Source organism: Canis lupus, chromosome 1 (genome assembly GCF_011100685.1).
Source record: "Canis lupus familiaris isolate Mischka breed German Shepherd chromosome 1, alternate assembly UU_Cfam_GSD_1.0, whole genome shotgun sequence".
NCBI lineage: Eukaryota > Metazoa > Chordata > Mammalia > Carnivora > Canidae > Canis > Canis lupus.
This window is the reverse complement of record NC_049222.1, coordinates 112,969,802-112,984,246: the sequence shown is the minus strand read 5'-3', so window position 1 is coordinate 112,984,246 and position 14,445 is coordinate 112,969,802. Positions and strand designations below refer to the sequence as shown.

Genomic DNA, 14,445 nt, shown 5'->3' with positions numbered 1-14,445 from the left:
GTGACAGAGATCACGATAATCGCAGTAAGAGCAGTTGCCACTCACTGAGCCATGCCCTGTGCCCGAGTGCCCGGGTGCGCTCACACACAGCACGAACCTTGCCCTGAACCCCTGCTCCGGGCGCCCAGAAGACTATGCCCCATGGCTCCCTCTAGGAGCCAGGCAGGGGGTTGCGGCTGTGCCCACCGAGGTGACAGGGCTCAGAGCCCACACTTGGGCCAGACAGCCAGGGCAGCAATTTCCTGGCTGTTCAGTCCCATCTGTGCCCTTGGGCAAGTGCCTTCACCTCTCTGGTCTTCAGTTCCCTAATCTGGAAAAAAGGTATAATAATAGAACCTATTTCATAAAGTGGTTGTGAGGATAAAATGAGTCATCAATATTCTCATTTCAAATGAGTTTAGATAGTGCCAGGCACACCCTTATTACTTTATAAACTTCCACTTAATAACTCTTAATATGAGAAAAATCAATATGATGTTTGTTTTCTATTCTTTTTTGTTTGTTTGTTTATTTATTTAAGTTATCTCTATACCCTATGTAGGGCTCGAACTCACAACCCCAAAATCAGGAGCTGCATAGTCCACCAACTGAGCCAGCCAGACTCCAGTTTTCTATTATTCTTGTATATGGTGTTAAACATGCCTGTGCCAGGAAGGGAGTAAAGGGGGTTTGGTCTGGTGTACACAGACATACACACTCTTGTATGTATATATTCCTGTATATAGCTTTTCTGTGTATTACACGTTCACAAAGATTTTATAAAAACTGAGGCTCAGAGAGGTAAAGTCACTTCTAGAGTTCACAGTTTATAAAAGCCAGGAACAGAACCTGAGTACATCAATGTTTAGCAAGCCCATGTTTTTCTCATATGAAATCATAAAGCAGATGAGAGCCGAGCTGCTCTGGCAGGAAGGGATGAGGCTGCCCTTTCCCCTCTGTGACCCCTGCCTCCCTCATCCCCAGGCTCAGCCTTGAGGCCCACGGATGCCCTGAGCTACTAGAGAACCTCGGACCTGTACTGTGTCCTCCCAACACCCCCTCACAGGCTCCTGCCCTCCCTGACCTGTTGTGCTCAGACTGCTGGAAGCTTGGGACAATGGCAAGGTCCCGGCACCCCCTTGGGGTGTGACCTGGGGAAAGAGAAAAGAAGGCATGGTGAGGCCATTTCCCAGCACCCCCCATGACACTCCCTGTGGGTAAGAGCCCCAGTCATCTGCCCCAAGGCTGGGGGGAGAGGGGCTTTGGGCACAATGCAATGCTTGTATTATGCTATGGTTCTTTCCATCATATCTATCTTGACATTTACCCAAAGTGATTTCAAGCCACAGGTGGGAAGAAATAACTCCCAGTTGACAGTGTTCCCCTACCTTTCTTCTGACACCATCCATTGCAGGTCTAAAGTGTGCATAAGCGCGCGCGTGTGTGTGTGTGTGTGTGTGTGTTTGCACGGGGGTGGGGATGAGGGTGGGGAATGGGTGTTATGATGATAAGGGATATCTCTGCATCAGAGTGTTGGGAGGTCATATTGCTTGACTTTCTGGGACCACCCCCACCAGCCTCCTTGGCCTCCCTGCCTCCAGTCCCATCCTTCCATCAGCTCCAGAAGCCTCATTTAATGGAACCCTGTCCCTCCCCAGCTCAAAACTCCTCCTTAGCTCCTCACCGCCCATGGTTCACGTTCAAGCTCCTCAGCATGTTACTTGAGAATCTGGCCCCTGCCCACCCCCTATACATATGTATTCCTACTCCACCCACATTAAAATGCACTGGAGTTCCTCAGTTTGGTCTCAGCACACTCGGGCTTCTAGACCATTGCACACAGCAGTCCCTTTGTCCATGCTTCAAGTGGCTGGCTACCTCTCCCTCATCCTTTATGACTCAGTTCAGATGGTCTCTTCTTCCTCCATACCAGGGGTGGGGGTGGGGGGCTCCCCTCTCCAGTGTCACAGCCTTTTGCACGAGAGATTCAATAAAGGGGTGTCCCAGTGTGTCTGATCCCGAGTGGGCTTGTGTCCAGCTGTGAACCTGAATGTACAACCAGGGACGTAATGCTGTCCCTGCCTGCATCTGTGTGTGTGGCTGTGAACCTTGTGTGTGTCGGGGCGGGGACAGTACCTCCATCTCCTACCTGGGATCCATCCCTGTGTGGCCCTGCCCTGTGACAACTATTTTTGGCTCTGTTGGTGTGTCTCTGTGTGTGCTTGAATCCCCCACATAAGACTACAGTACCCTGGAAACTGTGTCCTTGTGTGACTGTGCTCCACCCATATGACAGCCTGATCCCAACGGTGAGTCTCCCTGCCTCTGTGCTAGGCACTGTGAACAACCCAGTAGGCTGTGCTTCTTCATAGACATGGCTGCCTAGGGGCATGGTGTTGCCATAGCTTTATGCCCCACCCCCACCCCTCAGAGGGGTTCCTGGTACCAGATGGGGGCTGTAGCTCGCCGGTTTCCCCGGGCTGGGCAACATGGGGGCTGCGCTGCACGGGTTGATGCGTTTTTCCTTCTGGCGCCGGTTGCAGAACCAGACGCGGATCACTTCCTTCTCCATGTGCAGCTGCTCTGCGATCAGCAGGATCTCCTCTGAGGTAGGCTTCTGGTTCTGTGGGCAGAGGGGTGGTGAACCCCAGGTCCACACTAACACACCCCCCTCCCATCAGGGCTGCCCAGGAAGCCACGGCCTCACCGCTAGAAAACTCTTCTCTAAGGCGAAGCGGACGTTTGTCTCGATGCTGGTCCTCTTCTTGCGTCTCCGGCCGGGGAGTCCGTCGAAGCCCAGGCTGGGGCTGCTCAGCTGGTTGGGGCTGGGCAAGCTTGAGTCCACAGACATAGTCTCTGTGCCCAGGAGGAGACGGGGGCATGAGAGGGCGCCTCCCAGGCCCACCACCCACCTCCCGCCGTGGGAGCCCCAGGCCAGTCTCACCTGCGTCGTTGAGCCACTTCTCCAGGAGGGGCTTGAGTTTGCACATGTTCTTGAAGCTCAGGTTGAGGGCCTCGAAACGGGAGATGGTCGTCTGGCTAAAGTCGTTGCCATAGAGCTTGCCCATGGCCAGGCCCACGTCACCCTGGTCCAGTGGGGTGGGAATGGGGTCAGCGGTCAGGCCCTGCCTTTTGGTGCCGGGCTCACCCAGGTGCACGGGCTAGCCACACCCCTGGCCCTGCCCAACCCCACCATCTGGCTAGGCCAGGTCACCCTCATGCCCAGGCCCGTGCTGCTGGGTGGCCCCAGACCTGTGTGAAGCCCAGCTTGATGCGGCGTTGCTTGAAGGTGCGGGCGAACTGCTCCAGCTCCTCCAGGTCACTGGGCTCCTCGGGGTGGGATGGTGGCTCCAAGCATTTGGGGGGCTGCGGGTGCGAGAGGTGCGGGTCGGGCAGCGTGGGGCGGGTCACGGCCTGGTAGGGTGGGCAGGGGGGGTGGGATGCAGGACCGAGCACCAGGATGGGGCTCAGCGATGGCTACGCACTCCTCCTTCCCCTTCCCTCCCAGCGGTCCCGCGTCTTCCTGCAGGCTCTTCTGTACCTGTCTCCAGGAGGCTGATGCGCACTCACTGACCCGAACTCTCTCTCTGCACATTCCCTCCCAGCCTGCAAACTCCCAGAAGGAGCAGCCAGCTCCATTCAACCAAGGACTTTTTTCCCTGGAGGTGGGGGCCATGGTTTTATCGTTCTCTCAGTCAGGGAATCAAAGACTGGCTCTGCTACCGAATTGCTGGGAAACTTAGACAAATTTCTTAATCTCCCTGGGCCTCCGTTTCCCCCTCCCTGCAGAATGGAAGGAGTCATGGCTGCTCTGCCCATCCCATGGCGTTGATGGGAGAATCTGTTGAAAGGTTGCAAATAAAGTGAAAATATTTTTTAAAGTAGATGGGGAGGGTGACTGGGGGATTTACAAAGAATGAACCACTCTCTCTAGAATGCTTCATTTCCCTAAAAATATCTGAAACAGGTGGTGAGTGCAGCCACGTTGGTCACACAAGTCCTTGATCCATTATCCAAATGCTAGGGCCAGATGTGTTTTGGAATTCAGAAATTTTGTAGATTTTAGAAAGCCTACATGGGGCATGTATAAATAACATGACTCCCCCCATCAGGGTCAAGACATTACCCCATAATTGAACATATTCACAGCTCTCAGAAAAGCACAAATATCACACAGAAGGGAGAAAGAAAAGTCATACTCCTTGCCTTAGGTCAAGACAAGTTTTGCAGCCAAATGACTTCTGGTTTCACATTACAAAAACAACTTGGTTTTCCAAGCATTTTGAATATCAGAATTCAGCTCAGACCCATATTAGTCTCTAAATTTTTTGGGTTTTCTGAAATAGTGCATCTATTTTTGAAAGGGCTGTTAAAAATAAGTGGGTAGGAGGGAATGTTGAAATCTGTAAAGAATCACGAAAGATTATTATTAAAATCTAGAACCCAGTCAGGAAACTGAAAGAAAGGCCAAGCCATAATTTATAGGTTTTTTGTGTGCTTATGCATGTGTGCATTTTTGGGGGGCAATGGGGGTCAGATCTAAATCTTTCTTCAGATTCTCAAAGGAGCCATGTGTCTGAAAGAGTTAAGAGCCACTGGCCTGCCTGACTCCCCTGGTTCTATAGAGAAAGAAGCTGAACCAGACAGGGAGAACAGCTTGTCCAAGGTCCTACAACAAATCTGTGGCAGAGCAGGGCTGGACCCCAGGTCTCCCCAACTCCTGTCCTGGCCTTTGTGGTCCTGAGGAAGGTCAAAGGGAGAGGAGACCCTTACCTTCCCACCCCCATTCACCCAGCCTGGCACACTCACTCTATGGACATTCTCACCTGTGTGGGCAGCCCGGCCCGGGGCTGGGAGGTCAGAAGAGCTCCCTGGGTTTGCTGAGGTAGCTGGAAGAGATTTGGCGTCGGTAGCAGGCCTGGAGAGACAAGAGGAATGCACCGGGTGAGGGGGGAGGAGAGTTTTGTGGAGGCATCATCAGGGAGGCCATGGGGGTGGGGCTTACCTGGCTGACTCTGCTGGGCCTGTGGCAGCAGGAACTGAGCAGGTGGCTGGAGGTGGTGACCCGGTACAAGCACCAGCTGCTGAAGCTGGAGGAGCTGCTGTATGTCCTGGCAGGGAGGAGGACGGACAGAAAGACAACCTGAGTCCTGGCCCAGCTCCTTCTGCATTGCTTGAGCCCTGAGGGGTTCCCCAGGGAGGGCAGTAAGGCATGGGGCGTGGTCTCTGAATTACGTCCAGAGCTAAGGGCGCCTAGGAGGCTTCTCCCAACCCTGGGGCTATCATAGCAACTATCTGGGCTGTCCCAGGAGAGCTCGCTCTTTATTTATCTTTCCTTTCTTGAAGAAATATTTGCCTTGTCTTAACATTCCCACAGAACAAATACTATCGTTTAAAAATGTAAATCAGACCAAGTCTTCCCTTCTTTTAAAACCCTCAAGGCAAATGATACCATGGCTGGAATTAGCTTTAAAATACTCTGGCACAGTAAATTTGTTCAACCACTTTGGAAAGCTCTTTGGCACTGTTATGGCTTGAATTGCATCCTCCTCTCAAAAGATATGTAGGAATCCTAACCCTTAGAACCCTAGAGTGTGGCCTTATTTGGATATAGGGTCTTTGCAGAAGATCAGGTTAAAATTAAGTCATTAGGATGGGTCCTAATCCAATAAGACCAGTGTCCATTTAGTAAGGGGGGATTTGGACACACAGACAAATGCGTACAGAAGGAAGGCACTACCTAAAGAGAAGATGGCCAACCCTGCCAACACATTGGCTTTGGACATGTAGCCTCCAGAACTGTGAAATAATAAATTTCTGTTAAGAGAGTCAGCTTGTGGGACGCCTGGGTGGCTCAGCAGTTGAGCGTCTGCCTTCAGCTCAGGTGTGATCCCGGAATTACGGATAGAGTCCCACATCAGGCTCCCTGCAGGGAGCCTGCTTCTCCCTCTGCCTGTGTCTCTGCCTCTCTCTGTCTGTCTCTCATGAATGAAAAAATAAAATAAATCTAAAAAAAAAAAAAAAAAAAGACAGCCAGTTTGTGGTTGGTTGTTACAGCAGCTCTAGAAAACATACACCTGCCTCATGACCCAGTGGTTCCACACCTGGGTATAAGCCACCATAAGTATGTGCATGTGTTCACCAAAAGACATGTACCAGAATGTTCACAGCAGAACCATTTGTAGTAAGCAAAACCTAAATAAAGCCCAAATACCCATCAAGAATTGAATGGGTAAGTGAATTGATTCACTAGAATGCTACAGCAATGAGAAGGGGCAGTCTACAATCAATCCATAATGACACAGAGCAAAATAAACTTCCCAAACATGATACATGGAAGAAGCTAGACACCACAGAGAACATCCTATATGGTTCAATTTGCATTTTGGGAGGTAGAGGCTAGAAGGCATCCCAGGGGCTTCTGGGGGGCTGGCCATATTTAGTTCTTTTTTTTTTTTTTTTTTTAAATTCAGCATTCTTGCTTCTTTTTTATTTAATTTTTATTCATTTATGATAGTCACAGAGAGAGAGAGAGAGAGAGAGGCAGAGACACAGGCAGAGGGAGAAGCAGGCTCCATGCACCGGGAGCCTGATGTGGGATTCGATCCCGGGTCTCCAGGATCGCGCCCTGGGCCAAAGGCAGGCGCTAAACCGCTGCGCCACCCAGGGATCCCCTATATTTAGTTCTTGATCTGGGTACTAGTTACATGGGTATGCTCAGTTTGTGAATGTCATTGATCTGTATACTTATAATTTGTGCACTTTTCAGTATTTGTTATACTTCAATGAAAAGGTTTTTTTAAAAGATTTTATTTATTTATTCATAGAGACAGAGAGAGAGAGAGAGAGGCAGAGACACAGGCAGAGGGAGAAGCAGGCATCATACAGAGAGCCTGACGTGGGACTCCATCCAGGGTCTCCAGGATCACGCCCTGGGCTGCAGGCGGCGCTAAACCGCTGCGCCACTGGGGCTGCCCGAAAGATTTTTTTTTTTTTTTTTTTTTTAAGGGAAATGAGGCAGGGTAAGAAGGAGAAGAAAAAATAATCCAGCCTTTCCACCAAAAAAGTGAAACGTATACCCAGATGAAACAGGATTGACAAAAGGTTGATATCTATTGAGCTCTGTGAAGGCATGTGCAGTTCCTTATATCATACTCTCTACTTTTAGGTTTGAACATTTCCGAAAGAAAAAGCAAAACCCCCTACACACGCGTGCACACACACAAACACACACCACAAATACTCTAATGGTTTCTCATAGCCACAATAATACAATCAAAACACCCTCACCTGCTCACTAAGGTCCTTTATACCAAAACCTTCCTGATCTCAACTCCTACCTCAGGCCTTTGCACATGCTATTCCCTCTACCAGGCAGTTCTAGTTCTTATTATCCTGCCTAGGCCCTTGTCACTCGGGTCTTCACGTAAAATCCCCTCTTCAGGGGTGTCTGGGTGGCTCAGTCAGTTAAGTATCTGATGCACTCAGGTCATGATCTCAGGGTGGTGATTTCAGAGTCATGAGATTGAGCCCCACATCAGGCTCCATGTCCAGCTCCCTCTCCCTCTGCTCCTCCCTCTTGTGCTCACTCTCTCTAAAATAAATAAATAAATAAATAAATAAATAAATAAATAAATCCTTAAAAAAAAGATTCTCTCTCCCTCTGCCTCCCCACCCAGATACACATGCTCTCTCTCTTAAAAAAAAGAATCACTTCTTCAGAGATGCCCTCATTGACCATCTAAAGCAGCCACCACCACCCCTCCCTTTGTTATCTCCATTTCACCTCTTCTGTAAGACTTATCACCATCTCAAGGTAGGTATCTCTCTTTCTGTTTACTCTTTCACAGTGCATCTCTGTCACTGATATGTCAGCTCCACGACAGTGTGATCTTGATGGTTTTGGTCATTATTATAATCTCAGCATCTAGAATAGCATCTGGTACCCAGTAAGTGCTCCACATATATTTGTTGATTGAGCCAATACTGATGCTTCATGATTTACTTAGCAACTTTTATGTACAATCGAAAGTTATGTTACTTGGAGTAACATTCTTTTTCCTTCCAAGAAATTGAGGGCAATGATACATGCCCCTCAATTCCTCCCAATGCTATCTTTATTCCAAAGACCAATTTAATGTCCCAGGAAATGAACAAGCTGAGGAAAAACATAAGCAACCTGACACAAAGGGTTCATTTCTTTAACATATAAAGAGTGATTACAAATCAATAAGAAAAAAAAACCTAACAATCCAATAGTAAGCTGGCCAGCATAGGTCTGGCAACTGCCCAGCAAAAGAAATACAAACAGCTCTGAATTAAAAAACATTCAGATTCATTCACAAAAAGATAAACACAGCTATAACTGCACTGAGATACTGTTTTTACCTAGCTGATCGGCAAAGATGACAGTAGTGCAGAACACCCTCTGTTGGGGCATATGGGGAAAACAGTCTTTTTTTTTTTAAGTTTTTTTTTTAAGATTTTATTTATTTATTCATAGAGACACAGAGAGAGAGAGAGAGAGAGAGAGAGAGAGGCAGAGACACAGGCAGAGGGAGAAGCAGGCTCCATGCTGGGAGCCCGACGTGGGACTCCATCCCAGGTCTCCAGGATCACGCCCTGGGCTGCAGGTGGCGCTAAACCGCTGCGCCACTGGGGCTGCCCTGGGGAAAACAGTCTTGCATGTCACTCACTGCTGAGAAGATAATTTGGCAATGTGTGTCAGAATTACAAAGGCATATACCCTTTGACTCAGCCATTTCACTTCTAGGAATTTATCTTAGAGATACATTCACACTTGTTGTGCAAAATGATCTTTCTGGAATGATATTCCTAGCAGTGTGGAGTGTTTTTAGCAAAAGTAGAAACAAGCTGGACGCACAGCAGTGGGGAATGGGTAAATGAATTAGGGTGGATCTTTATGATGGAATACTATACATTCACCAAAAAGAATGAGGACACTCTTTGTGTCCTGATATGGAACAATCTCTAAGATGTCCTGTTGAGTGGAGAGCTCAAGAGACAGAACAGTGGGTCTAATGTGCTGCTATTTGTGCTATTAAAAATATATATATATCTAGGGATGCCTGGGTGGCTCAGCAGTTGAGTGTCTGCCTTAAGCTCAGGATATGATCCTGGGGTTAGGGGATCGAGTCCTGCATTGGAATCCCTGCAGGAGTCTGCTTCTCCTTCTGCTTATGTCTCTGCCTCTCTCTGTGTGTCTCTCATCAATAAATAAATGAAATCTTTAAAAGATTAAAAATAAAAAAGTATGGGATCCCTGGGTGGCGCAGCAGTTTAGCGCCTGCCTTTGGCCCAGGGCATGATCCTGGAGACCCGGGATTGAATCCCACGTCGGGCTCCCAGTGCATGGAGCCTGCTTCTCCCTCTGCCTGTGTCTCTGCCTCTCTCTCTCTCTCTCTCTCTCTCTCTCTCTCTCTGTGTGTGTGTGTGTGTGTGTGTGTGTGACTACCATAAATAAATAAAAATTTAAAAAAATTAAAAAAATTAAAAAATAAAAAATAAAAATAAAATAAAAATAAAAAAGTATATCTAGGTATTTCCTGGGTTTGCATAGACTATACCTGGAAAGCTATACCAGAAACTAGCAACACTGTAAATCCTTCCATATCTCTTGAGTTTTGAACATTTACCTAGCCTAAATAAATAAAGATTCCCACCCCCACCTACCCAACTGAACAGTCACTTCTGCCCAACATCCCTGTTTTTCCAGCTATTTGTGTTTTGACTGCAAAGGCCTCTGCTTTCTCTCTGTGCCTCAGAAAGTGGACAGAGTACCCAGATGCTCCTGACCTCTCACTTCTTCACTCTAGCTGCTAACCATCTAAGAATGCAGCTTAAGGGATTTGAAGCCCCAACACTCTATCCTTCAAAACTGTGTCCATTCTGCCTTTTCTGAGACTCCTCCACCTGATAACTCACATAGAGGCGTCCCTTCCAGATGAGGCCTGGCCACAACATGAGCAAAGCTTAGAATTCAGCCCCCCACCCTTTATAACGGACTCTTCCAAGTCCCCATACCTAATTTTGATCCCATAATTTTTTCTTCTTTTTCTCTAAAAGGACCTGAAAATTGTATAAACATCAGGCCCCACAAAACTGAACCCATCCTGCTCTACACTGCATTTCTCGCAACGCAGTGCATTTGTTTATGTACAATTTTTCCTCTTGCTATACTGTAACTCTCGGGGGCAGAGGCCATGTCTTATTCTTGTATCCCTAACCCTCAACACAGTCTGGTCAGCCCCCATTAAATGCCCACTGACCTGAATCAAAGAATAAAGCCAGAAATAAAGTCTTATTACCAATGTTCTTCTGACTAGCTTGGTAATTAAAATATCTGTTAACCACTGTCTCTCCCTGGTGTGACTCTCAGTGAAAATCCCCCTTCCTCCCCAGAAGCCTAAAAGAGAGGTGTCTGCAGATTTCTGTCTGAATCAGCAGGGAGAGGAAAAGAGTGGGGGAAGTGCATCCCAGTTTGTAGGGGGGGTCTCATGGTGAGAAGTCCAAATGAAAAACCCAACCACACCCCCATTCACTGTCACTGAGACCAGAAACTTAGAGGTCAGTCCCAATACCCTCCATCCCATACAACACATCTGCAAGCCCTAACAAAAAAAGTTCTCAATGTTTCTGTGCTCTGAATTATTTAGTGTCTGACAAAACTTACTGCCCCCTTCTCAGAGTTTTAAAAAAATGAGTAAAATAGATACAATTTCCTATGAAATCAACTATATATGAAAAAAATCATCCAATATCTTGAATTGTGATAACAATCTATGGGTTTCTTTATTAGCACATTAAATAATAAGATCAAGCAATATGTCTGATGACTACTGTAATTTCAAAGCAATGATGAGTGAAAACAATATTTTGAGGTCTCTGTGTATAGAAATATCTGTGATTCCATTTGTGACAAAGTCCCACTGATGCTACTGTGGTCTGTTGCCTATATTCATAATAGAAAGACATGTAACATTTTCAGTTAGAGGATAGTAAAAATTGAGACATATTTTTGTTCACGGACTCCCCTGAATTCTATCACAGACCCCTCCAGGGGGTTCCTGTTCTGAAATGTTGATCTAACCATAAAGTCTCCACTAATTTCCATCACATTTGTAACACAATTCAACTCCTTGCCATGGCCCTGCATGACCTGGCCTTCCTCATCAACTCCCTAACTTGGAGCCAATCACACTGGTCTTCTTCCTGTTACTGAACCCAGAAAAGGTCCCCACTTCAGGGCCTTTGCACATGCTGTTGCCCTCCCTCTTCTTGATCTGCACATGACTGGCCCTGCCTCATCATTCAAGTCTGTATAAAACGCCCCCTTCTGAGAGAGGCCTCCCCTGGCTATCCGCTCTGATGAGGAGTCTTCCTCTTCTCAATCTCTATTACATTATACCCTTTTCTTTTCTTCATTGCAATTATCAGCTATGAGTAGGTGCCAGCTCTGTGAAGGCACAGACTTGTTTGCCTTATTCCTCACTGTATCCCCCATGCAAAAAGGTGCCGGGGCATGGTGGATGTTCACTAACTGTGTGCTGACTAACGAAATTACATAATGAGAGAAAGGAGATTCCGGGTGCTATGCTGGCTCAGGACTGGGGTTAACCAGTAGGAGGCCCCATTTCTCCATAGGCTACAGGAAACGAGCAATCTGAAGCCACTTGGGGGCGCATTAGGACCAAGTCAAGATGGTAGAGAAGTTAGAGGAAGTGGAGACACTGGGGAAGGGCCCCTGGCTAGGATATTTAGTGGATCATCTGCTCTGTCCCTAACCTGTGAGAAAAACTAGCCCAGAGGGCTTAGCACACCTCACTAAAGCTGAGAAGGGAAGAGACCATTTCTTGTTAGTTGCTGTATTCCAATCACCACCACCCCAGTGCAGGCACCCAGCAGGCGACTAGTGAATGAATTGAATGAATCAATGAATGAATTTCCGATGAATGAATGAGTAAAACCTAGGACTGTTTGGTGGTGTTTCAGAGCGGAGGGGCTCCATTTTGCAGTAGCTGGGATCCTGGCCACAGTGGGGCAGAAAGACTGACACTCAGTTCACATGACACTTGGGGGAGCCGGAGTATAATTGTCCACTCTCCCATCTGGGCTTGTTTCCACCTGGGGGTGGGGGTGGGGGGTGGAAAGAAAGCCTTTAAAAGGAACTAGAGGAGGCCTGTCCCCTGCTGTGGCCGCTTGGGACCAGGTGCAGCGCCTCACTCCAGTGCACAGGACAGATTCCCCACCACCACCACCCTGCAGGCCCCCACACATGCTCTGGCAGCCACCCAGACTGGGATGGTGTCTGCGTGACACTGGCCATCCCTGATATGGCAAACTACGACCGGTTCTGGACACCCCATTCCAAGACATGGACAGTATAGAATTAAGTCCAGAGTGGGGAAGACAGGAAGGGGGTGTCTGGGGACCATGTAAACTACACTGTCATCGCTTATGTTCAGAATGAGGACGGGCTTCCCGACCCTCTGAGACATGTCAGGCTGCCTGTTGGTGGGGTCGGGGGGCTTCCTGGGAAGGCAGAGGGCACCTGTCCTGGGAGCCACCTGGGAAAAACTGCACCCCCACTTGCCCAGAACTGTGCGGAGGGAGCTCCCACACCAGGTGGGAGGGTGGTCGGAGGAGGGCCAGGGTCTCTGCCAGCTGGGAATCTTGGAGGTCTGAGCCTTGGGCCTGTTGCTTGCTTCTTGCTGTGTGACTCGGGCAAGCCAGCCCTCTTCTGGGCCTTGGCCTCCTTAATTGTATAGGGTGATAGTGCACAGTGTCCTAGAGACGGCCAGACACCTGGCTGTCCCTCACACAGTGTGTGTGGGGAGACATGAGCATCCCTTACCGTGAATGCCTCAATATCCTTGGGTGACCCCTCAATAATTCTTACCTCGTGGGGCTGTTATAGGAATTAAATACAACAACAACACACATAGCATGTTGAGCCTGGTCTCTGTTCACTCAAATCCTGCATAAATGTTAGTCATGACTACTGAGTCATAGCTCTCATAAGGTCTTGGTGTTCTCATCTACAAAATGGGGATAAGACTGACTCTACCGGATTGTTCTGAGGCCTGAGTAATATTAGTATCTGCAAGGAGTTTGGAAAATCACAACATATTCCCCCTGCACAAACATTTGCTACCCCTGTACTCATGTCACTCCCCTCCTGTGGCCCCACACAGCCATAAGTTCTCAAGGGCAGGGGCCCCTGTTCTCTGCCTGACAACTCACAACTGCCAGTCCCCACCCAGCCTCTCCACTGAGCTTCAGCCTCAAATGTCCGCCTGTGTATTTGATGTCTCCACTTGGATGGTGAATAGACTCTTTATCCCCTGCCATGTCCACAGAGAAATGCCTGGTTCCCTACTCCTGCCCTCCAAAACGCCCTGTGCCTCCCGTCTTCCCCAACTCAGGAAACCAGCTCACCACCATCCTGGTTGCTAAAGCCAAAATTCTAGGAGTCATCCTTGATCTATCCTATCCATATAAAATAGCACCCCAGGCCCCCACAATCACCCTCACCTCCCACCTGGATGTCTGCCAGGATTTCCCACTGGGCCTCTTGCTTACTCCAGTCCCCCACAGTCCATTCTCCACCTGGAAGCTGGAAGGATACCACTTCTCTGCTGAACAACCCCCCAACAGCTTCCCATCATAACTGGCATACATTCTAAACCCCTTGATCTGGCCTGGAAGGCCCTGCGCCACCTGGTCCTGTCTACCTCCCCCTCACCCCTTACTTATCTCCTGCTCACTTGCTGTGCTCCAGCCATACCACTTTTCTTTGTGCCCTGATGTCAAGCTGCCTTTCACCACAGGACCTTTGCACTTGCTGTTGCCATCTCCTAAAATCTTCCCCAGGCTTCTTCATCACTGACTTATTCAGGCCTCAGTTCTCAAAGGCCAGCTCCTCAGTGATACTTTTTCTGACCACCTTTTTCTATGACACCAGCCTGTTTCATTTTCTGCAGTGCACTCACTCTAAAACAGTCTTGTTTTGTTAGTTTGTTTACTTGTTTACTGTCTCCCCACTAGAACATGAGGTTCTCAAGGGCAGCCACCTATGCCTTGTTCACAGCTGTCCCCTCGGGGCCGTGAATGGGCACCTGGCATATACAAGGGGCTCAATGGATGAACGAATAAACGACTTTGTTACTCTAGTCACTTCATTAGAAACGAAGCCCTAAATTTTTTTGCGGGGAGGAGATGGTGTGGGCAGAGGCGGCCTGTCTCTACATGGGCTCCTGTATGTATCCCTCTCCCCCAAAGTTGGCCCTGCCACATGGAGCCCAGAAAGTCCCAGCAATTGGGGCAGAACACCACAAAACTGAGACCTGTCCAACAGGAAGAAAAAAATGCCAGGCTAGATGAGCAACAGCAAATCCCAATCCCACCATTGTGGAGTGACTGGTACCCCTCAGCCCAGCTCCTAGA

At 48.4% G+C, this 14,445-nt stretch overlaps 1 protein-coding gene across 12 annotated transcripts in view; it reads right to left on the bottom strand.

The window, feature by feature from the left end:
* Positions 1-14,445, bottom strand: part of POU2F2 (POU class 2 homeobox 2) — a 95,782-nt gene that overhangs the window by 6,373 nt on the left and 74,964 nt on the right. For 7 of the 12 annotated variants that reach the window (XM_038528762.1, XM_038528761.1, XM_038528763.1 and 4 more), the window contains 7 exons: positions 4,985-5,090; positions 4,806-4,897; positions 3,232-3,393; positions 2,924-3,065; positions 2,687-2,835; positions 2,426-2,602; positions 1,064-1,130 (listed from right to left, as the gene is read on the bottom strand). In XM_038528762.1, coding sequence (XP_038384690.1) covers positions 1,064-1,130; positions 2,426-2,602; positions 2,687-2,835; positions 2,924-3,065; positions 3,232-3,393; positions 4,806-4,897; positions 4,985-5,090 — 895 coding nt within the window. The remainder of the gene's footprint in view (positions 1-1,063; positions 1,131-2,425; positions 2,603-2,686; positions 2,836-2,923; positions 3,066-3,231; positions 3,394-4,805; positions 4,898-4,984; positions 5,091-14,445) is intronic. The other 5 variants (XM_038528764.1, XM_038528766.1, XM_038528768.1 and 2 more) reach the window with 1 other exon arrangement.